General features: G+C 42.8%; 2 protein-coding genes across 5 annotated transcripts in view; one reads left to right on the plus strand and one right to left on the minus strand.

The window, feature by feature from the left end:
* NTAQ1 (N-terminal glutamine amidase 1) overlaps positions 1-7,874 on the minus strand; it is a 35,800-nt gene extending 27,926 nt beyond the window's left edge. For all 3 annotated transcript variants that reach the window (XM_050892546.1, XM_050892548.1, XM_050892547.1), the window contains exons 1-5: positions 7,801-7,874; positions 7,371-7,470; positions 6,748-6,798; positions 4,547-4,695; positions 4,085-4,209 (exon numbers count right to left, since the gene is read on the minus strand). In XM_050892546.1, the coding sequence (XP_050748503.1) occupies positions 4,085-4,209; positions 4,547-4,695; positions 6,748-6,798; positions 7,371-7,470; positions 7,801-7,874 (499 nt within the window). The remainder of the gene's footprint in view (positions 1-4,084; positions 4,210-4,546; positions 4,696-6,747; positions 6,799-7,370; positions 7,471-7,800) is intronic.
* Positions 7,875-8,648: 774 nt separating this feature from the next.
* Positions 8,649-23,566, plus strand: part of ATAD2 (ATPase family AAA domain containing 2) — a 38,109-nt gene continuing 23,191 nt past the window's right edge. The window contains exons 1-8 of one of the 2 annotated variants that reach the window (XM_050892541.1): positions 8,649-8,792; positions 14,301-14,443; positions 14,978-15,027; positions 16,395-16,548; positions 17,975-18,071; positions 19,035-19,119; positions 22,005-22,118; positions 22,594-22,702. In XM_050892541.1, coding sequence (XP_050748498.1) covers positions 8,658-8,792; positions 14,301-14,443; positions 14,978-15,027; positions 16,395-16,548; positions 17,975-18,071; positions 19,035-19,119; positions 22,005-22,118; positions 22,594-22,702 — 887 coding nt within the window. In that variant the 5' untranslated portion in view covers positions 8,649-8,657. The remainder of the gene's footprint in view (positions 8,793-14,300; positions 14,444-14,977; positions 15,028-16,394; positions 16,549-17,974; positions 18,072-19,034; positions 19,120-22,004; positions 22,119-22,593; positions 22,703-23,566) is intronic. The other variant, XM_050892542.1, reaches the window with a different exon arrangement.

Consider the following 23,566-nt stretch of genomic DNA (forward strand, 5'->3'; position numbering starts at 1 on the left):
CAGCCTGGGCTCACCAGCCCTAGAATGATGAATCTGTGTCCCAAATTGTATCTTCTTAATTTTTGGTATTTGAACAAAATACCAGACTCGCCCGTTTTCTTTCAACAGGAGGCCACTGGCAACCAGGTGGGACCAGGGGAATCTGCTGCAGCTCAGGTATGCTTATTCCAGCAGAGCTGCTTTGAGGATAGGGCTGGGTGAGAAAGCACTGTGCACCCAGTTAGGTTAGCCAGCTTCTCCTGGCATGCCGGGCAGCAGAGCAGAACAGAGGCCAGAGCAATGCCAATAAGAAACATAGAGGCCTAGCTCTGGGAAACGGCTAGAGCAGAGCCAGTTGCAAAAGGCTAATGCTTAGCATGTGAGTTCTGATGAGATATTGAGGAGTTCGAGGTTTTTTTGTTTAGTTGGTTGGTTTGGGATTGTTGGGTTTTTTTAAAAATAATGCTAAACTTCTTAAAAAAAAATCACCTAGTTCCAGATTCCATTTAAGCATGGACTGGAATTTATGACTCAAGATAAGCTTATTTTAGAAGGTTTATTTTGCAACCTCATGAGCAGCACAAATACAGTTTGTGTAATTCACAGAATTACTCCTTTTGAGTTAGTAGTAGGAAAAAAAAATGCTTAATTGGTTACTCATAGAGATTCCTCGATTCAATTCCAAAACGAATTTCATGGTCATTAAACATTTCCTGGTATACTTCATAAAAAAGGATCACTCATCCCAGTATCCTGTCCTAGCTCCACGTTGGGTAATTACATTATCCTACCAATGGTCCTATTTAGCTTACATCTGACTTAGATACTACGGAATTTCCTTTTCCAAAGTGCTATATTCAGGCTTACCAGCTGCTCTGCTCTGGAAGAGGCAATATTTTAGTACCAAGAGCAAACATTCTTGTCTTTAAGTTTACTGAAAGCTTTAAAACCAAGTGGGATAAGAAGAGCGATGTATATAAATGTAACTAATATGCTTTAACACATAGCAAATTGTATCAACACAATAGTACCCGAGTGCTGATTATCAAGAGTTCAGGGGCGTATTTTTAACAGCACAATGCTCATACGTTAAAAAAAAAAAAAGACATACATTTTTATTGTATTTTTTCAGTCTTCAAACATTTGTTTGACATCAAAGACGACATATAGCAAACAGAAGTAATATAAAAACCTTGTATGTTTTTGTAATCATCTTCTCAAGAGCTTACTTTTTTTTGCTACTTTAAATGACAGCAAAATAATAATAATAGTAATAATAATGCTCTGATCTAAATGTGCCTCAAGTAAATTGATACTAAAACAATATGTGGTCAATTCTGTCAGCCATTAAATTGCAGTCACCTCTAACATGAAATATGTAAGCAATTTAATCTTACGCAAACACAAATTAACACGGAAAGCAGAGTACTCTATCTAAGTGAAACGGCAGGGAGAAAACAGTTATCTGCAATGGAATTTGGCATGGATGTGAACATTAATACCCTAGGCTCTTTTATGATAACAAAAGGTCTGCCACCCAGCTTTCCATCAAGTTTAAAATAAGGCGCTTTTATGCTTGATAAAACTGTGCTGAGACATTACTTTACCAGTCTCTAAAGGAAGAGAATTACCAGTTCCACTGGTTGACAGCAATGCTTTCTAAACCTGTACGTTGGCCTGCAGGACACGTGCTCATCTATGGAACTGCATCACCAAAGCATAGGACTTAGATTCAGCTAAAAGTTAAAGCACACGCTTGTTCCACAACAGTTAAAGCCAGACTCCTCACTGACTTACAGCACTGTGCACATTGAAGCACGCATCACTACAAGATCTCTCAAGTGAATACAGGGAAGACAAAAAATAAAGCTGGAGAAACTGGTACTGAATGAAAGACAACTTCAACTAGACGTCCTAGATCTGATACAATCTATTCCTGTTCTGACCCAGACCTTGAAGCTACCTAGTGAATGACCTTCTACCTTCAGTGGGTGCAGGGTAACTAGTTTCTTTCAGCCGACTGACCAGGAGACCAGACCACATCAGCACAGAGCTGGAATACTGTGTCCAGTTTGGAGCTCCTCAGTACAAAAAAAACCCCAAAACATTGACATACTGGAGTGCACCCAGAAGAGGAACATCAAGTTGTTTGGGGTGGGAGAGCATGATATTCAAGGAGAGGCCGAGAGAACTGGGCCTGTTCAGTCTTAAACAGAGAAGATGAAGGGGAGACCTTACTGCTGTCTACATCTACCTGATCAGAGGACACAAAGAAGAAGGAGCCTGAGCCTTCTTGGAGGAGCCTGGCGACAGGACAAGAAGCAAAAAAAGCAAGCTGGAACATGGGAAATTCTGATTACATACTAGGAAATTTTGTGTTGTTCCCCCCCCCCATAACAGTGGTCAAATATTGGAACAGATTGCGCAGAAAGGTGGTGGAATCTCCATCCCTGGAGGTGTTCAAGACTAGGCTGGACAGAGCCCTAAGGAAGCCCTGTTTTGAGCACGTGTTGGACTGGATGACCTACGGATGTTTCTTTCAGCACGGCAAGATACAGAGCAAAGAAATAAAGCATAAGAGGAATGAAGATCTATGTATCTTTCACTGTCTACCAACACCACACAGACAATCTGGAAGTTGGTAGAGACCATGCGGCTGCTGCTGCTCATCAGTGAGGTAAAGACAAGCAAGACAGATAAGGTGAGAGCTACAGGGTTTGCAGCTATGGAGTCATTCACTACAGCTGGAGGTACATGTACACATCTGCAACTGTTTGAGTCATTCTGTAACTTACTATCCACAAGTAATGTCTTCTACTCTTTTGATTTGAGCAGAACTTTTTCACCTTCCTGGTCTGGCCTGATCTATATTCCTCACACTTTCATTAGCTCTCAACTATCACAACAATAAGGTTTCCACAGGCAAAAAGTCCTCAGCACCTAGGAGGCTCCAGCTAACACTGAACTGTGAATTGCAGTTCAGGCGTTCTCCACTCACTACGCTACCTTTGTATAAAACTTTACTGGAGATAGGGACCAAGGCATAGAATTTAAGGTGCTTCATAACCTGGATTGTCTAGGAAACACCTAAAGCTTCACAATGAAGGCTACATCTGTGCTCCTGCCCACATTCGTAATTCATTTGTACTCTAGTGTGAAACACCAAGCTTCCTTAGAAGCCAAAGCAAAGATTGAGAATTAACTTCCCAGCAACTTAAAACCACAATAAACTTGGACCTAAACACAAAACATGTTTCTTTGACCCTGCCTTCTCTAACATACATAGCAATACTGCATTATTAAAAAAGCAACAAAACCAAACATGCAGAGCAATAACATGAAAACTCTTTCAACGCAAAACTTCAACACACTTTTCTCCATCTGGGAAGAAAATGAGAGAACAAACAAACACATGGCAAATGTTAGCCAGCTTGCCAAGCACGTGATTAGAATAAGCTGAAATGCCGTGTGATAAGAATGGTTTAAGCAGCTCTACAGAATAGAAGAGATGGCAAGTCTTTACTTCTCTGCTTGGCCCGGAGGCTATTATCTAGACAATCACTTAAAGAGGCTTAAGGCTTGGGGAAAAATTTGCTGACTTGCCAGTTTGCCTTAAAGTGTCCTCGGGTCCATTCACCTGGTAGAGAAACCTCAAACATCTTGTGCAGGCAAACCCAGCACGCTGAGCAGAGCCTGAAAACCTCCTCCTGTCAAAATAACCTGCTCTGGCAGGATGGGACCTGCCAGCTAAAGTGTGGTATAATCAGTGTGTTAAAAATTTACTAAGCAAATTATTTGGCCTCTTTGCTTCAGTTCCGTGCTGTAACGAGAGAACAGTATTACTTACCTCTCGTTCTCTGCTCAGTTTATGAAGATCAGTAATTAATGTTTGATAATAGTAAATGCCAGGAGGCATGCTAGACTTTACATGTTCAGAAGAGGAAGTGCCAAATGCTTCATAGCCCTATTTTTCTTCCGTATGAAATAATAAGCTAGCTGGATGTGCTTCTGGACACATGTTATGGAAGCATATTTATTTCTTGTGTGCATCTTGGACTATGTCATTCTACACTGTAAGCAGCAAAAAGGAGCTCTGGCAGCTTACCTGCCGTTTCAATGCAAGGGTATGAAGGAGGAGGTTTCTGCCATCTCCCATTTGCATCTTTCATATGAGATCTGTCTGAAGCAAACGTCTTCAAGTACAAATCTGCTCGAATCATTCTGATTTTCCTAAATAATAATGCAAAATTGTATCAAAAGATGCATGTATACAATACTGCATTAGTCACTTAGAACAAGAGCCCCTTCCTCCCATCAAGGAACATTAATTTCATTAAATACATAAATCAGCAATATCGTGCCAAGCAGTTAACTAGTTAACAAGAAACTACAGTAGGAAAGAAAAGGGATTTTTATGACTAAGGTTAAAGAGCCTTAGAAAAATAACGCAGTGCATTTATTTTACTGGAGTATAGCAAAAAACTTCTGTCACTATGCATCCACAAAGAGAACTTCAACTTTGATTTCATTAAATAACACTCATGGTCTTTATCTTTTATGTCATCACCTGTGAAATTCTGGACGAAGGCTGTCATCCAACCTAAAGGCCTCCAGACTGTACACATCAAAAGGACATGGAAACGGCAACACTGTGTCAAGATCATAAATGAAGTTCTGGTCCCCGCTGGAAACATGAAGTAGAATAACATGGTAGTCCTGGGAAGAAGGGTAATTGCCATTAGTTAAACAGCTGTTAACGAGAAACTGGCAAAGGGAGTGAAAAAAAAAAAATGCTTCCTAAAAGCACAAGCTACAGATCCTTTCTTTAAATCCTGCCTTCTGCCCTTCAAGTACTAAGCCTGTAACATTTCTGGCACCAGTAGAGATATTTCCTAACGCCTGTCTCGCCCATCGTGCCTTTCAAGAAACCTTGGTATTCTCCCTATTCCTTTGCAGCCTCCTTTAATTTACGCCTGCACAGCTAAACTGAAGAAACGCTACTCCTAAGAAAATAGCAAATCTCTTTCGTATCCCACACCAAAACGCAAAGTTGAGTGGGATAAGCATTTTTAGCTTACACCCAGTCCTAAATAAAAGCTCACGACAATACATGATGATAGCTTAACATTAAAATTATCTAGTGATCTCTTCTAATAAGAGATGTTGTACCTGTTGCAGTAATATGGCCTGTGCATTTGAGTCTCAAGTGTTTAGCTGCCAGAAGCAGCTGAAAAAGCAGCATGCAACCGAAAAAGCAGCAAACGGCTCAGATCAAGAGGACCGTAAGAGTCAGACAAATTCCTGTAGTTGCTCTTGAAGCTGGGAAAACACGCCTATGGGTACTATATCACACTTTTTCAAGGTAACTATTTTGTCTTGACACTTGGGTTCCGAGGTGCAGTTTTATGCCTTAACTTGTAAGAAACATAGGTGTGGTGGAGGTTTGGAGAAATTGGAGTTACTTATGTTAGGTGTCAGGTACGTATACTGCTGTTTTCCAGAATTAAATTGAAGGTAGCTGTTAACAGCTTACTAAAGCTTACATTAAATCCACTCACAAAAAAAGTTTGAAGCACTGTCTTTTGACACTTTCAATATTAAGCAAAACCACAAAGGGACTGGAATGAAAAAGATCTTGAGCAAGCTATTTTGCCAGACCAGTATACACATACAACTGTATGCAACAATTTTCAGAAGAATCCGTTACAGAGTATAAGAAAAATTAACTACAAGCTTTACATATCCTGCGATCCACTGAAACATCAAACGAAAACCACCTTTCAATCCATGAATTTTTATGAGAAATCCACATTCTGTGGTGGCCTTTCCTGACTCTCCTATTCCTTTTTAGATCAGCTTCATAACACTTGGATCTATTTTTAAACTAAACCTTTTTTGTACTACAAATATACCGATATTCTGGGAGAGAATGAATGATTCAGAAATCACAGAACTTCAGAAGTTTGCAGATTATTTTGCCGAATTTCAGAAACAGAAATTGCCACAAGAAATAGAGTTTTTTCCATGCCAGATAACTGAAAGAATTCTGTAATGATACATATTTGAAAGGAATTCTGTAGTGGCAATTACTGAATTACATTCATTGATGAAATGACACTCCAAAGCCGCCATTTATGGGTCAGTTTAACTGCTGACACCTGAATACACATAATGCTTATATCTTTCTATCCTCTGTCAGGCCTACATGGATATTTTCATCCATCTACTTCTTACAAGTACAGACTCTACTTAAAATTCTACAAAGCTGGTAGCCTCAACAACACCCAGATAATAATTTTCACAAATCTGTTATGTACTCTTACCAACGTTAAGGTCTGTCACCTGTAGATTTTACTGGCTGTCTCGCTGTTAATTTACTATGAATGGTAAAAAGGAGCACCAGATTTAGGCTTTTTATAAATCTGTTGTAAAAGAATAATAAATATTAATATAAAACTATAGAATGGCTGAGGTTGGAAGGGACCTCCGGAGGTCATCTGGACCAACCCCCTGCTCAAGCAGGGACACCTAGAACCAGCTGACGGGGACCATGTCCAGACGGCTTCTAAATATCTCCAAGGATGGAGACTCCACAACCTCTCTGCACAAGCTGCTCCAGTGCTCCGTCACCCTCACAGTAAAAAAGTGTTTCTTTATCTTCAGATGGAACAGTTGGTTACAGGGAAGATGGCTGACACCACCCATGTCTGATCCTGCAGCTATCAACTACAGAAGCACGCACTTGACATTACTGAGAGAACGCCTTACCCAGACAACAGGCTCATCTGCATGTCCCGATTTCTGCTTCCAGAGTGGAATCTGAAAGTTGTAAGTGAATAAATCTGAAGTGAATAAAACCTTTCAGACTAATACAGATTAATTTCAGGTTAACTGGTTAGTTCTTTGCTGACCTATCCACTTCATCAGCTTGTATCTGTGCTGCAGTCAGAAAATTTTCTCTAGTTTCTATCTTTCAGGAGCATGAAGTTGGAGATACTATTCTGGACCACATAATAGAATCATTCTCCTAAGCTGACAGATTACAGGGAAGAATTACCCCCACAGCTCATCGGGACATCGCGCCTCTTCCCGTGGTCCCGAATGCATCAGATAACTAAAAGCTCTCACGTGGTGTGGTTTGCACGCCTCTGAGCCAAAGTGAGCTACAAGAGGGTTTTGGCCCACGTCTCACTTACAGGTTGGGCTGCGGCCTAAAGGCCTGGGCCCACATCTCACCTCTGTTGGGCTGTGGTGAAAATGCCTGGGCCCGCGTGGCACCTATGTCAGGCTGAGGTCTAAAGGCCTGGGACCGCGTCTCACCTACACCGGGCTGCAGTCTGAAGGCCTGAATCTCTCCATAGCTGCATTCAGATCACACCTCATTGACTCACCATCCTCCTATCATTGGATATGAAAACAGCATAAAATTCTTCTAAAGGGTATTGATCCCGACTCCTGATGTAGTCACAAAGTTTCCAAACATTTTCTTCACTGTAAAACACAAGAATTGATTATTTTTTTTCCCCCCACACTTCATTTCTAGTGAACAGAAGCGAGCCGAGAGGCGATGCCTGCGGGTAAGTCGCCCAGTGTGAACTCCATTGGCGGCCAGAGGCTCCCCAGCTCACACACCTCTTTCAGATAAGCCTCCGAGCCGGGGCACAGACTGACACAGCGCACGATTATCGCCTACGACCCTCGCTGCCCTACCGCCTCCCGGGGGGGGGGGGGGACGGGACGACGGGACGGGGCAGCGCCTCGCAAGGCGGGGGGGGCACCCGCCTGCCCCGCGCACCGGCTCCGGCCCCCGGCGGCCCTTACCAGTAGCAGCTGGTGTAGGCGCAGGCGGGGCGGGGCGGCACGGCCGCCTCGTAGGCGGCCGCCGGCCGCGCCATGGCCGGCCGCGGCGGGGGGGGGGGGGGGGGAATGAGGGCGGCGCAGGAAGTGCTGAGCACGGCGGGAGCCACCGGCTACGCCTTCCCCGAGGAAACGCGACCGCGCGGTGGGGCCGCCATCCCGGCTGGCCTCCGGCGCTTGCCCGGACACCGCCGGAGTAGCGGCCAGGGGTGCGGGAAGCGCGGCCCCTCGCACCCGGGGATCCCTCAGACGGGGTGCGGAGGGACGAGGAACCGCGCCGCCGCCGCCGCGCGGGAGAGCGGCGCCTTTAAGCGGCAGCAGCGGCCCCGGCAAGCCCGGCGGCCCCGCCCCCCTGCCGGCGGAAAGCGGCGGAGGGGCGGGCACAGCGCGCGCCGCCGAGCCAATCCCGCGTCGGCAAAACTACCTGCTCCAACTTTTACGCGCCAAAAATATCGAAAGGCCGCAGGGCGCCGCGTGTCCCTCCGCCGCCCGGGCCGGGACTAGCTGCCGGAGGGAAAAGCGGCCGCGGGGAGAGTGGGGCGGAGCGCGCGTCGCCGGCCTCTGCGAGGGCGGGCAACGGGGCGGCGGCGCCGTCGCGGAGGCCCTCGGGGCAGGCGGAAGGAAGGCAGGAAGGAGGCGAGGCGGAGGGATCCGGGAGAGGGCGGCGACGAAGCGGCGCGCGGGCTGTGGCGGCAGAATCGGGCGCGGGGCCGGCGCGCCCTCCCCGCCGCTCCGCCATGGTGGTCCTGCGGAGCAGCGCCGCCCGCCCGCCCGACCCGGCGGCCCGCGACAGCCGCCGCCGCCGCCCCCCCTTCGACCTCATGGACTCCAGCTCCGAGTTCATCTCCTTGGAGCCCCCCTCGCTCAGCAGCCGCCGCATCTGGACGCGCTCCGGGGCCGCCTCGGCCGCTGCCAGGGCCTCGGGATCCAGGGGGACCAGGAGAGCCGACGAAGCCGTGAGTACCGGGCGGGGGAAGCCCCGGCTCCGCGGGGAGACGGGCCTCGGCCCGGCGGGGCAGGCGCTGGACTGTGGGCCCGGGGAGGCGCCCGGTGGCTGCGCGGCGGGGGAGCCGGTGCCGGTGCCGGTGCCGGCCGGGAGCCTTCGGGAGCTGTTGGGAGGAGCTGGGAAAGCCGAGTCCCCGCGTAAAAGCACCGGAGATCGGTGTCACGTGGAGGAAAAAATAGGGAAAAAACCGAGTACTCAGGGTAAGCGCCTACAGCTGGGGTCGGTTGCGTTGCCGCTTGTGAAGTAGTAGTGGGGGTCGCCCTCCGCAGCCGGCTGGGTCGTGTCCCCCCCAGCCCCGCCACCCGTTTCTGGTCACCCTGCAGCTAAAGGGGGGCTCGGCACAACCTCTGGTCCGAGGGACCAGTGACAGCGTGCTGAGAGACAGTCCCTGGGTCGCCTGCAGCCCTGTGAAGATAAACTTTCCGCATCGCGTTGTGGTTTGGTGTGTTATCTGTATTTCCCCTTCCCCGTTTATTTTAAATTCGTTACCTAAAAAGTTATCTTAAAAAGATCGTAGAGACCACTTTGCTTTAATTGTGGTAATGCTTGTAGAGAGAGCGTTCGCTGTTTTGATGACAAAAATGCATCAAAACCAGCGCTCAACACAAAATGTATGTGACCTATAACTGCATTCTAACTGGCCTGAAGTGCCTGTGAAATACTCCTTAGTCAAGCGTATATAGGTACTACTTTGAATGCTTTAAAAACAAAGCTCTGTTTAGAGATCAGGACTAATTTGTACTTAATTAAAGCATTTATGTGTGTAACCTAAAATGGTGAAAATTTTACTTAAGCTTTTGATAGTTTTAATCTACCCTAGTAGCAAAGAGACAACTTACATGATTATAAAGGATGTTAAGTAATCCGTGCTATCTGCATCTTAGTGTCGCTGCTTTAATAACTGAACCATTTCACTTTGAGAAGTTCATTGTTTTTAATGTAGCCTTCAAAAGCTAAAACTCGGCTCTGCTCTTTCCAAGTCAGGCTCTTCTCTGCAGGGTGTCCTGCATTGCCATGACAAATAAAGGCAGAGCAGATCCAACTCAGAAGTGGTCTGCTCTTCAGGGGAGCCCTGCCTTGGAGTGATGCTTGTAGTGGACTCCGTTTCCTTCCAGCAGAACTCTTTCAGGATTTTCAGTTGTATGGATTAATATTTCTTTTTCATTATTTTCAAGACTACTGAACTAAGAAGGAAGAAATCCTTGGGGTGTGGGTTGGTTTTTTTTTTTTTTTTTCTCTTTGCAAACAGTCATGGAATCTGCTTAAAGATCACTGCTTTGCCTTTGCAGTCTACACTAGAAATGGTTGTCGGAGGCTACAGGGAATTCAGCTGCCTGTTGCACCCGAGGGAAGGCTATGCAAAGTTAGGCAGGTAAAGCAGCTGGCACGTGTTTTCAGTGTGGAGAACAGGAATGAGGAAGCTAAATGTAAGCTTTTCACTGAAACCAAAGCAGAATCATCATTATGAAACTGGTTGTAAGGTTCTTTTTTGTTTTGGTTTCTTTATTTCTTTTCTTTTTATTTTCTTTTTCCAGACCTTTCCCATGCTTTGAGGCATGGAGTCATTCTTACCTCATTTGTAGGATGGCCGGGCTCTGCTGGAGTGTTTTAACTGCAGAGACAATGCAGAAGTGCCCTAGATGACAGAGATGATGAAGCTGGTGCTAGCTGACATGTTCAGGTCCTAATGCCTCTTCCCTAACTTGTTGATGTGCAAGGACTTGCTGGTGGCAGCTTTTGCAGTTTTTCTGGTATCAGCAAGTGGTTTGTCTCTAGTTATTCAGCTTGTTTCATCCATAGAGAGTAAGGAGCATACAGCAGAAAGGCTGAGGTAAACCAGCATCTGATGGGTTTATCCTCTTCCAAGTTTCCAGTCCCAAGGAGTTCCATGGCAGATCCAAAGTGGCTACTGTCCCTTTGGAAGCTGTGTATCTGCAGGTCTGTAACCCTGGTGTAATTTCCCAAGCTGACAAGATTGTTGTCCTGTGACCTGTATTTGAGGGCACTGTGCTCCCGAGCTCCCTTTTTGTCTGGGCAAAGTGGAAACTGGCACTTTTCCAGGCTGAGCCTTCATGACTCGTCTGTGGAGAGACCTCAGCATCAGAGCTCGCAGCCTTGGTGCCTAAGCACATTTATCTGTTCTGGTAGTACTTCAACATAGAGTTACTTCCTCAGAGATAACAGATAGCTAAACACAGTTTTTGTGAAAAGACTTTTTAGAAACAATTGCTAATCACTTCCTATAGCATGAGAAAAGTAACAAAATATGAAATGCTTTCAAAATTTGAAATACTTCACAGAATTCTTTCATCCACTTGCCTTCACTTTCCAGTTTAGCCATTTGCTTCTACTGAATTTCACTTCTTGAGTGTGTTTTTTCAGCCTGATAGAGTTGATAAGAGTTAGTTAACTCTTGCTCTCCTGGCAGCTTGCTGGAGTTAACCTAATGGTTCTTGGTGTCTGCCATCTCACCGAACTGGGATGCCTTCCTACGAATGGAGGATGGTCAGAGTTAACAATATACATTGTTACTGCTTTGCCTGTGTCCTAATTTGAGCCAAGGTTAAGGTAAAAAGACAGTACAGAGGATAACAAATATCACAAGTATTGTATTGTGAACATTGCATTAAAAAAAGCAAACAAGTGCGTAAGTATACATAGAAAGATTTCCGAGGTCACTATACTGTTTTTTTCCAACATCTATGCTGACATTCTCTAAGTGTTTGTTCTTCTTTCAGTCTGGGATTTGTGAAGCGTATTATTGCAGTCATCTTTTAACTGATATGGCAAACCTTTAAGATTTCTCCCAAGGAATATTTAATTCTAGATCAATGAAGTAGAAATATCCAAAGCAGCAGTTGTAACTCCTGTGTTTTGGAGTTTAAGCAAGCTAAATCTTCCAGAGTTGCTCCCAACTTTGGAGTCTAATTTCACAAGTGATCATATATTTGGAAATAAAGCCTCTTACTTAAACAGTTGTCCTTATTTGAAAGTGCTGTATGTTTGGAGTAGCTGAATCTGGTAGCTCTATGAATAGTACAAATGGCCTGATCCTTCTTCCCTTTCTGGCTGATCAGGATGAAAACCCGTTAATGGGAAAATACACACACACACACAGAGATGCATATAGGTAGTATGGATCTCTGTATTACTTGATGTTGGGCACCCAGCCTGTCTGTAGCTGCCCCCAGATGCCCGGGTCTCCCCAGGGGCTGGCAGCCGGCTGTGTAAGCCCCAGAGGTGCGCAGCCCCGCTCCAGTTGCTGGTATTTAGACCCCATATGTGCATGCACACACATGTACTATGTATATCCCTCAGTAACTGTCCTTAGACACTCAGTCAAACCAGTAACTGGCCCTGGATGGTCTGGTCTCCCAGTTACCTCATGCACAGACACAGACGGGTCCCTGGCCCAGACCTGTGGCCTCTCCAGTAGCTGCCCCCCAGCCCAGCGCTTGCCTCAGACCCCCTGGTCTCTCCCGTATCTGTCCCAGACTCGTGGCCTTTCCAGTACCTGGTTCCCAAAACTTAAGCTACTTGCCAGCTACGCTGGCTTGGTGTCTGTTGGTGATGGCGCAGGCTGTGAGGAGGAGCAGCCCCTTCTCCCGTCGCTGGCACTCGGACCTCTCTGCCCTGGGACGCAGACAGAAACGCCATTAAATAAATAAGCCAGGACAGACTGTGATGATTGACATCCCACAGTGAGCCCTCTTGTAGGCAGGGACCCTCACTCCATCTGTTAGGTGACCCCCGGGGCCTCTCCCACCCACGCCCCTGGGGGGTCCCTCACCCTAGAGCCAGGCCTTGGGCTGACTGATGGCTTCGCGAGGAGTGGGGCCAGGCTGCTCCCCCAGCGCTGTGTTATCGGGGTGCCTCTGCCCACTGGTGCTTCCCCGCTGCCTTTTGTTTATGCAGATTAGCCTTTAATCATGTAACTTAACGTTATAGGTAGTTCCCAGGCACGCCTATGGATTTTGTAGTATGCTATATAAGCCATAGTCACACCAGCGGTAGGGATACTATGAGTACGTTTGCAGGTGAGAGAGAACATTATTTCTTGGTCTAAGTTTTTTTTTTTTCTAGTTGTCTCAGTGACGAATGCTGAAAGTATTGGTTTAAGTCTTTATATACTCCTGTGTGTGAGCGTGCACAAAAACCTGCCTTCTTCAAATAAACCTAGGGCTCTGTCAAATTAAAAATAAGTTGAAAGGCTTTCTGTTACAATTTCTTTCTTAAACCTTTGAGAGGAAAAATGTTAAAGGTGACTCTGACAGACCAGACTGCCTCTCATTAAGCTTTAGGTCTTCTTACATCCATCTACACTGGATCTGAGAAACAGAAAATGTCTTTAGGGGTTTAATCTCAGATGCCCCAATTCAAAAGGCAGCAATGGGAAGCATCTGGTGAGGCCTCGCTCTGCTAGCCCAGAGAACAGCAGGAAGGGAGGTGCTCTTTAAAACGAGCGGCGAAGGAAAGGTGATTGAAGTCTTCCTTGTCAAAAGGCCTGTCTTATTACGAGAAGTTGTCAGGTGAACATTGGGGATGGCTTGTTCAAGGTTATCTGAAGAGAAGACCATCACACAGTTACAGGATTGCCCAGCTCTGTGGCTCAGGGCCTCCGTGGGTGGCTGCAGCTCTCACTGCGTGGCCCTGCAAGGGCCTTGCACGTGCATCATTGCCCTCCTGTAGCGACCTTCTTCATGCTTCTGTCATCATCTCCATCAACTACTAATGGAAGTACCTCTTGGTAAAGTTAGTGTCAAGAAGTAGAAGGATCTGGTCTGTTTTCTGTCCTTTTCAGTGTGAGATTTAGTTTGGCGTACTCTTAATGAAACTTTGGGTTGTAAACTGAACAAGCCCCTTCTCATGGTCATCACAGCTTTCCTCACATAGTAACAGTGAATAGTATTCATCCTCCTTGCAGAAATACCAATGTGAACAAGATCAACAGCCATAAAAAATGTATCTTCAGTTCCCTTTGGTTTCCCGTGGATAAATGCCATCCTCCTGAAGGAAATCTTTTAATGTCCCTCTGAATGCAGTTATAAATGGAACAGAGATAGGAGAAAAACTCTCCTAACTAGATTTAATCCCAGGACATGCAAGCTCAAGCTTGACTGCTCCCCTGAACCAATTTTGAAATAAAAGGTTTTGGTTTTTTTCATGAAACACTAAGTTTATATGAAAGGCTTTTCCGCAATAATTTTTTCAAAGGATATTAAGCTCAAGTTGTCCAGAAGAAAAGTATGGCAGAGGGGAGCTTTAGCTTTGAAAGCTGTTTTTTTTCCTGAGAGCTACTTCTTGGTGCAGAAGTGGTTCAAGGCTTACCTGCCGTTAGTTGCACCGCTGTTGAGTCAGGAGAGTTACAGAATAAACTTGCCTAAGTGAGGCAGAATTTCCTTCTTAGCTCAACATACATGGTTCAGATAAATATGTCCTTATTTCCTTCTTTTCCTAGGAATTTTCCTCTGGCAAAATTGAATGTTTTAATGGACACTGTTTAAGATCAATGAGAAAAAACATGCCACCCTGTTCAGACTCTAGCTTTGACAAAAGCATGGAAATATTAAGTGAAAATGTCAATCGAAGACACTTTACGAGGTATTGTATTTCTAGGTGTTCAATCTCTGTTCAATTTATACAATGAAAAGAAAAAGTGAAAGCATGCATCATGAGTCACATGATAAATCTACAGCTAAAAATCTGCAGGAGAATACGATTATGTTAATGTCAGTGCCAGTATCTTAGAACTAGAATCACTCTTCTTAGTAAAAGTCTTCTGCTTGTATAAAAAACATGGATCTTTTCCCAACTCCTTTGAGATCTCTCCTCCACTTTGGTTACTGAGATATTATTTGCCCTATTGGACTTCAAGATTAGCAAGTTAGGAAATGTCTGTCCTTAAAGAACTGTGTGCATATGGTATGCAGCAGACTTGGGATCTGAATTCTCCATGTGGTCCACAGGCTTTTCTTTGCATGACGTGGAGCACCAGATTATAAACTTGGTGAAGTTCCCCAGTCTTGAGGGGGAACTATACAATGCAATACGTTATGATATGATATAATGCTTCTATACAATAATTCTAATACAGTAATTCTTTTCTCCTTTCCTCTGTCCTCTTTCTTAATGTAGGCAGTTGGCAAAGCCGAAATCAGACAAAAAAAAGGAAGAATATAAAGAAGGTACGTAGTGGTAATTCCTTAGGATTCCTTTTTAGCCTGGTTTCTGAGAAGGATTGCATTTAGTCACTCTGTCTATTTAACTTGGCCCCAAAAACTGCTGAACTCATCAGCCAAAATCAGCTGAAGTTGTGAGAATAGCATCTCAAAGATAGTGAATTTCCTAGGAGTTTTATGAAAAGAGGTAGGTGCAAATAGGAGGATATGCTATTAATTCCTTTCAGGCTTGGGGAGAACGCAGTGTGAATTCCAGCCTGCTCTTAGGCACTAGGGAATCTGTTCCTTAGCTTGAGTTTCTTTGTGACATGGATTTTCTGGGGTCTGCAGGACACAAATTAATTGAAAATCATTTTTGCAAATAGGAGGGAATATTGCAGTATTATAATATACGTGAGTTAAAAAGTAATTCAGTCATGAGACATACAAACCCACTGGCATGGGGAAGGTGTCACTGAAGTTCAGCGATTTACCTTGGAACCGAATTGCCGTGCTGAGTACACAAGCAGGCTTGGTGCTGTCAGGCTGCTTGCTGGCAGCTGGGAAAATCTGTTAGCTCCAGGCAGCGTCCTGCCAGCCGGGGGCTGAAAGCAGAAAGGGGCCTGAAATGCACTTTGTATGTAGTAATTCAAGTTCTAATTGTGCAATGTAATTGTTATTTACTGAGCTCAAACTTAGTTTTATAGTTGGTGATGATGAGATCAAAGCATAGCTGTATTTATACTAACATGGTGATGTATCTACTACTTTCTCACTGACCTCTTTTAACTGTTTTAATGATAGTGCAAGTAACGAACCAGTGGCAAAGGATGCTGTGTGGTAAATACTGGGCAGATCTTTTTTTAAAACAAGCGTTTGAGTTCTTTCATGTTTGGGAGTTTATCTTGAGGTATTTCTTACCTTTTAGAGCTTTTGTGTCATGATACAGAAAATTAAAGTGATGCATGCTTAAACAGCGTACTAAAACCATGCATCTTAAGAAGAGACTTCCCACATAAAAAAATTAAAAAAAACCCTGTTAGATACAATTTTACATGAATGGAGTAAAAACACCTCAGAGAGGTATTTGTTGTTTTCACTTTTCCAGAAAGAAGTAACTAGAATAAACTTGCCTCCTGCATGGAACAAAAGTTGCATGTTTGTTTTCATCAGATTGGCTTTCCAGTCTATTAAAAAGTTGCTATACAAGTCATGCTTTTAAGTAGGTAGTTTAAACAATTTGAATGCTGTGGTCATGACAATAACTTCTAATTCAATATTTAAAGAAAAAATCAATCCACTGCAGATTTTTTTACATTTACTAGAGCAACAGTGAAGTAAAGGGAATAATGTACTTTCTGTCTCAAAATATTTTATATATTAATGCATTTTAGTCACCAGAACGCTGAAGACCAGAGCTGATGCAAAAGCTGAAGAACAAGTCCATGAAGAAAATGGGGATTTGGAGGTCCGCCGAAGCTGCAGACTTCGACAAAGTCGTTACACCACTACAAATCAATCTGTTTTGTTTGACAAACTTATAACAAAGTAAGTGGGGTTTTTTTCATCATCTTGCAAAGCTACTAAAATGAGCCTTATTAGCAAGCCTTTGTGCTATGGCATAATATTGGCTAGGGACTTTCTCCTTCTTTTGACAACAGAAAAAGGTATTGTTATTCCTGGCAGCAAGAGCTAAGTGTATTCAGTGGTTAGGCTGAGACTTCCCTACGTGCCTCTACGTATACGATACGTCCTTGTGATAACTGCTGGGCTGCAGGTGCCCTCCATAGTAAGAGTCCCACCAGGGTCGCACGGCTTGGAACTTGCAGGATGTTGTTAGCAACCTCTGCTAACATTCCTTTGCCGTTGATCAGGTAGGGTCTCCTCCTCTTCCTCTGCCTGTGCCGGTATGTCCTGTAATTATTGTTAATATATTGATTTATGTGAGATGTGGGCCTTTGTACTTTGCAGCCAAGCTGTTTAGCCTGAGTTTTTTGGAAATAGGTGCTTGTGGCTGTTTAAGACTTCCAGGTCTGAGAGTGTGTGCGGGAGGATATATTTGGAAGGTGCTTCATGTGTAAAGAATTTGGGCACAGCCAGTGTTTAAATTGGCCACTACTGTCTTCATTTTGGGATTGCCAGTTGCGGAGAGATCTTCATACTAGAGCATCTTTTATGTATGGGCTGGGTGGGTTTATGTGTTGTCTTGTCAACCAAAATGAACGCATTAATTGTGACTTTTGGTAGATTTAACTTGCCCTCTAAATCAATTTTCTTAGCATCAGAAGCACCTTCATTTTTAATTAACTTTTCTTCTGTGCTTATGGATATTTTTATAATGCTCAGTTGAGTTAAGATACGGAGGAAAGTTGGTTACAGCCAAGGTGAAGTAGTCCTAGTGTTTCTGCCTGTCTGTCCCTGGCTTAATTCTCTTTGTGAAGCCCAAATTGACATTGTTTTCTGAAATGTTTGCGAAGTGTAACAGCAGTGGGATGTTTTTTCCAGCATATATAGTCATGGAAAATCAACACGAAACTTAAATTACAGTTAAGAGAAGAATAAGCAACCTGTTGTCTGAGGAAGGCTGTGAACTAAAAATTACTTAATGCTATCATGCAGAGCAACTTAAGTGCTATTAAAAACTGCCATAATTTCTTTCTGTTATCTTACTATGATCTTCAGAATTTTTTTTTCCTACAAAAACAAATTTTTTTTACTGTGTTCAGTGAGAGGGCAAAATAAACCTGAAAATAGTGTATGTTTGCAAATCCTCAAACGCTTGTTCTTAAATCTCTCTATAAAAAAGTAAACGTTTGACCTAATTTTTAAGTAGTGTTTAAAAACTTGGCTAAGTGTCAATGACTCTTGCTTTATGCATACTGTATTAAAATGTCATACTGATTATGTGTACTGTTTTAAATGGTTTTTTTGTATTTGCCTGTCTTTGCTCTTACATGTCAACTTTTTATCTTAGTACTGCAGAAGCAGTCTTGCAAAAAATGGATGACATGGAGAAGATGCGTAGACGGCGAATGATGGAAGACCTTGGGGTGTTCCACGATGCAGAAGAAGTAGATACTAACTTATTTTACTATTTTTGTATAAGTAGTGTATTTCACAGAGGGAAATTATTTAGTTGTAATTTTAATTTAGCTGAAATAACTTCTTCCAAAGAATAGTGTACTCTAAAATAACATTTGTTTTTGCTCTCTAATTATAATTTAACATCTTACTGTTATGGTCATGCTACGGATATGCTCTAAGGGTGGAGGAAATATCTTCAGAAGACGTGAAATAGCAGTGATATGCTGAAATACATGCTTTGTGAATTGCCTTATGATTTTTGAATGGACACTGTTTACAAACAGTTTCAGGGCTTGGATTTTCACTTCAAATCTTATGAAAAACTGAATTCATTGATGTCTGCTTTATCTATGTTTGTTCTTGTGCCAGCCTTGCCTGTGAGTTTAAGTAGTCCTCTGTCCCTAGAGGAACTTATGTTAAAATTATATACAGCAATCATATTTCCTCTTAGTTTTACTCTATTAAATTAAGTTCTTCTACTGTCCTTTTGAATGACAGGCACTTCATTTTTTAAACATCTTCATAGCATGCTTTCATAGTTTTTTGTTTAGATCTGAATTTTTTTTTTTTTTAGTGAAACCAGTATTGTCCATAGTACTTTGTATATCATCTCTCAAATACCCGTATGAATTTTTTTTTGTCTGCTAGGAATTGCTTTTTCCTGGGTTCTGCCACACTCTTGGATTATTAACCTGTCATTAATTGATACACTCAGTTTTGTATCTGGATAAGTATTTAACTATCACAGGTACTAAACCCTATTTTAGAGCAGAAATTCCTGTTACTAATCCTGGGTGCCAGAATGATGTTCCTATTCTCTCCTCCTGTACCTTAATTTAATCTTTTGTGTATATGGAGTGCCTTGATAATGTTACTATATAGGCACCAAATATGCCCATGTCAGGTTTTCTGTATATTTGTGACTGATCTTTGTTGTTTCTTTTAATTAGGAAAATCTTGATATGTACTCCCGAGGAAAGAAAGAAATCCAAAGAGGTGACAAAGAAATAGCTGATAATCAAGGTGGCATTGTAGGTTAGTTCTGTTTTAAATTTTCTTTACTATGCTCTAGCCAAAAGCCTTGTCTTAAACAACTGAGACGAGCTGAACTACTGGTTATTTTTCATCTATTAGAAAAATCTATATTGCTATTGACATTACAAGCCATAGTCACGGACTCTAGGGCTGTACTGTAGTAAGCTGAGAACAGGTATTCAGAGAAAAAAAAAAAATCGGTGCCTTTCCAAAGTGCTTACAAGATAAAAGGCAACAGATGGCTGTGGAAAGGTGGGAATACAAAGAAATGGATTGTATTACTCATAATGAGAAACAGTGATCTCGCTACAGCAGGAGCATGACAGTTTTCACGGTTTTGAGCAGCACAGCGAGAATTTTCAGGAAGTAAGGTAGGCTGCCAGATGTGTATGGAAAGCGCCTCCTGAACATGAAGATCAGCAGGGGAGAAGATAGTGTTGTTCATTTTTGTGTTTAGCAGGTCGTCAGTGGAAGCTGCTGTCCAGGCCTCTAATTAGGAGCTGTCATCCCAGTCCTCAGTGGGAAATAACATGAGGAATAAGGTTAAATCATAAAAGGCCATATTAACTTTATGTTTGACATGACGGGGAAAAAGGTTTTAAGGAGAATGATAGTTGTGATTAAGGCAGTCAGTCCAACGATCCTTGTAGGAGCTTTCTGGATGGAACAGGATGGGATGAGACTGTACTTAAGGACAGAAAAGGATGTGATGGTAGCTGAGCTGATCAGTGTTAGACTTTGTGATAGACCTCCTCTGCACACCCACAATGAGCTCAGAGAGACAGTGGCAGGAGGCGGAGCCCAAGTAATAGCCTGCCGGGCTACTCCCAGGGCCATCAGCCCATCAAAGTCCTATCTGCACAAGCCTGGAGGAGCACAATAGCAGGCAGGGACCCAAATCAAGGACCCAAATCAAGGAGGAACAGCCACCTTGTCTGGGCCCCTCCCAGGGCTGTCCCAGCAGAGCCATCAGCCCCAGTGTCCAGGCGTGAAACCCATCTGGATGAGTCATCGCGAGCAGCTCTCCAGATCACCTTGTGGACTAAGGGGTTACTGCCTAGGGGTGGGACATGTTGTGGGATGCAGGGGAAAAGCAGTTCGCACAGGACTTATGGGATCTTTAGGGCAGGAACCAAAGGCGGGACAAGGGAGGGGTTTAGGTGATTTTGGGAGGAACAAGAGTGGGAAAATACAGGGGCAAGGGGATAAAAAGGGCTGGTCACATGTAAATAGTTTGCTGGTCAGTATGCTTGACTGACTATGCCCTGCGCCTGATCGCCTGTCTGACCATCAGAATTTGACTAAGAGATGATTTATGCAGTACCCAGTGAGGGCAGTATCTTGTACATGTTACACAGACTGTGTAAGACTTGACCACTGGCAACAGAGACTTACAAAAAGGTTCAAGCTAGATGTCCAGGTGTTAATGAGCACTGGGGTGATCTTGTTCCTAATCATGAACAGGCCAGAGAACAGTCTGTGGCCTGTTATTAGTTCAGACCTAGCCTGTGGCTCCCAGGTATGCACCTTGGTGATCAGACCTCCTTGCAGAGCAGTAAGAGAACACAGGAGGAGTCCAGCAAGAGGCTGACCTAAAGAAACCAAGGTAGGGCAAGGCATTAACAAAAAGAAACACGATCAAGTGTGCCAAGGGCTGGTAAGGGAGAAGGACAGCTGACTCATTATTTGGAGATCTAGTTAAGAGAATATCAGCTCAAGGCTTTAATAAGAGCAGCTTTTAATACAAGGCATGGGCAATCTAGAGGGAGGAACTATATGGCTTGGTTCAAGTGTGTGGATCTCAGAGTGTTGGGCAGGAGAGACTTGTAGAAAGTAATTATAAATAGTATGTTGAATGGGAAATAAGAGTATGGGGCAAATCATTTGTGATCAAAGTGAAAACTCTGGAATTAAATTAGAAAAAACCTAAAACATACTTTTATAATGAAAAGCATGCCAGGAAGGAGTGGGGAAAGTGTGTCGGTGTAAAGAAGATGAGTGGAGCAAGGGGAAGGGCTAGAGGAGCAGAAAAGCAGAGAAATTCATGCCTTTGTGACAGGAGTGTTGGAGTACCGAGGACTGGGGATGGTAGTGATGCCAAAATAATTTTTCAGTTTTCCATGTGCTGTCTCTTTATCTTGTGTAACTTATCTTGCATTCAGAAAGCAGTGCAACCTTTTGGGTGGAAGAAAAAAAGGTAGTGCTTTCCAAGGAATAAAATTCACTTAATTTTAGTGAGCAGGTAGGTGAACATTCCTCACCTGGTGTCCAGCTATTAATGTGAGAGGGTATTGTTAAGAACCTGCTAGATAATTATACTTTGGTTTTTGCATTTTTACCATCTTCCATGAAAAAACTTCAAGTTACTTTACAGAAGCTAGTGGCATAAACTGTATGCATTTGACATTATTTTCTGATTGGGGAAGTTCAAACCTGTGACTTGCCCATTATTGCTCATGTAATCAGTGGCAGAGCTAGGACTTGGAGCTAGATCACCATGCTTAGTCTTACCACTATAGAGTATTAAGAACATTTCCTTGAAACACTTTCTCAAAATAACAAGAAATTACTTTCTGAAATAGTGATTTTCATAGGAGCTGCATCTTAGCTAAGCAAGATGACAGAATTGTTGTTACTAAGACTGATGAGAAGTCACCCAGCAATTTCAGGAAGGACAGAACAATATCTATATGTATGCTCCTCTGTGTTTTATAATTTCTGGAATGTGTCTTGCATAAATTGGTCTTAAGGTTTTGCAGGTTTTCAGATCTATTGTCATTAACATGAACGTAATAGTAAAACCTATAGGCATCTGTGTAGTGCATTTTGAATTTAATATAATTTGCAACAGTACTTAAACCGTTTAATGTTATGTCAACGTACAGTAGTTTCATCAGAAGAAAGTGAAGAGAAAGAAGATGATGATGGTGAAGACACTCGAAAGCGTTATGACTTTCGACAGAGGAAAACTGTTGAGCGCTATCAGGCTCCATTGGAAAGTAGGTTATATGCACAGTTTCTCTTAAGAGCTAATTTCTTGCATATAAGTGAGATTTTTTTTTGAATGAAAATATATACACACACTGAACTTCTGTTTAAATTTCTTACCTTCATTCTGCAAGTAAATTTTATTAAATGCATGTATCCTGCACACATTATATTTCTTTGCCATTTGGCATACTTATTGTTTTTTTCCAGTAAAAAAATGACCTATGTATCCTTGAAAGAATAGTAATTAAACAGACTTGATAATCTTACTCTTGTGGTTTTCAGTTCACCTTAAAAAGCAGGTGTGTGTTTTTTCACTTCTGCTGTGCACTGATTTAACACCACCCCCACCCCTGCCCCAAATCACTCAAAACTTCCCCTGAAAGTAGAGGTGGGTGAAACATATCACGTTTTCTGCCTCTTTCACTATCCTGCTTTCTCTTAAACTTTTTTGTAACATTATTCTAAATTCTTTGCTTTCAACAGAACCAAGACAACGTAAGATATATTTTTCGGGCCGGTCTTCACCTGTCAGGCAGAGATACTCATTTAGAAGTGCTCAGTCACAAGGCTCTTGCTGCAAAAGAACTAACAGGTTGGTGTATGGTTTGTGATAGTTCTTATTTATCAATAGTGCTGTCAGTCACATTACTGAATAATGCTTTCAAGGGTTTTTGGATTGGTAATTACAGATTAATAGTATGGTTATTGCTGTGGTAGTCTGAGGGTATAAAGAAAAATATTGAGGGGGGAGACTATACATTTTATTAGCCATTAGATTTTTTAAAATGCAGTATTTGTGGTCACTGATAAGGTGATTATGGAGGCTGTGGCTGAGACTGTGTAACTGAAATTCTTTTGTTCTGGAATTGAAGCCAGAATCTCCCTCTGAAAATCTTAGACTATTTAATCTTGAAGGATACAAATTATTTTCTTAAAACTGAAGATAATTTAGTTAGAGGGACAGCCTGTATGGAAGTTTTAATGGATTTTTTTTTTTTTTTTTTTTTTTTAAATCACTCAAATACTGATTCTGGTTTCTCTTTGGAATTAGTTAATGTTTTTGTATGAAACTATCCTTAAACAAGAAAACGCTAAATGAAATTATAAATTGCAATAGTAATGACAAAGGGGTTTTGGATCCTGTAAGCAGTTAGAGCATGGAGAATGCCGTCTCTTGCTAGATATGAGCACTTTGTTTAGCATCCTTGAAAGCGGACAGTTATGGAGGGAAGGGTTTTTGAAGCCAAATTTTTAAATAAGTTGAAAAGGTTTATGTTTCACAGAGTGGATACAGAATGCTAAGTGAAACTCGATTCGTGTGTGTGTGAGAGAGAGAGAGATTGGACAAAATGAGTAATTTGTTTATGAAATTTATTTGCAAAATATTTAAACATTTTACCCTCCTAAGAAAAATTAAACTTTTCTGTCACAAGGAAAATCATGTAATGTACTTTGA

Source organism: Gymnogyps californianus, chromosome 2 (genome assembly GCF_018139145.2).
Source record: "Gymnogyps californianus isolate 813 chromosome 2, ASM1813914v2, whole genome shotgun sequence".
NCBI classification, from domain to species: domain Eukaryota; kingdom Metazoa; phylum Chordata; class Aves; order Accipitriformes; family Cathartidae; genus Gymnogyps; species Gymnogyps californianus.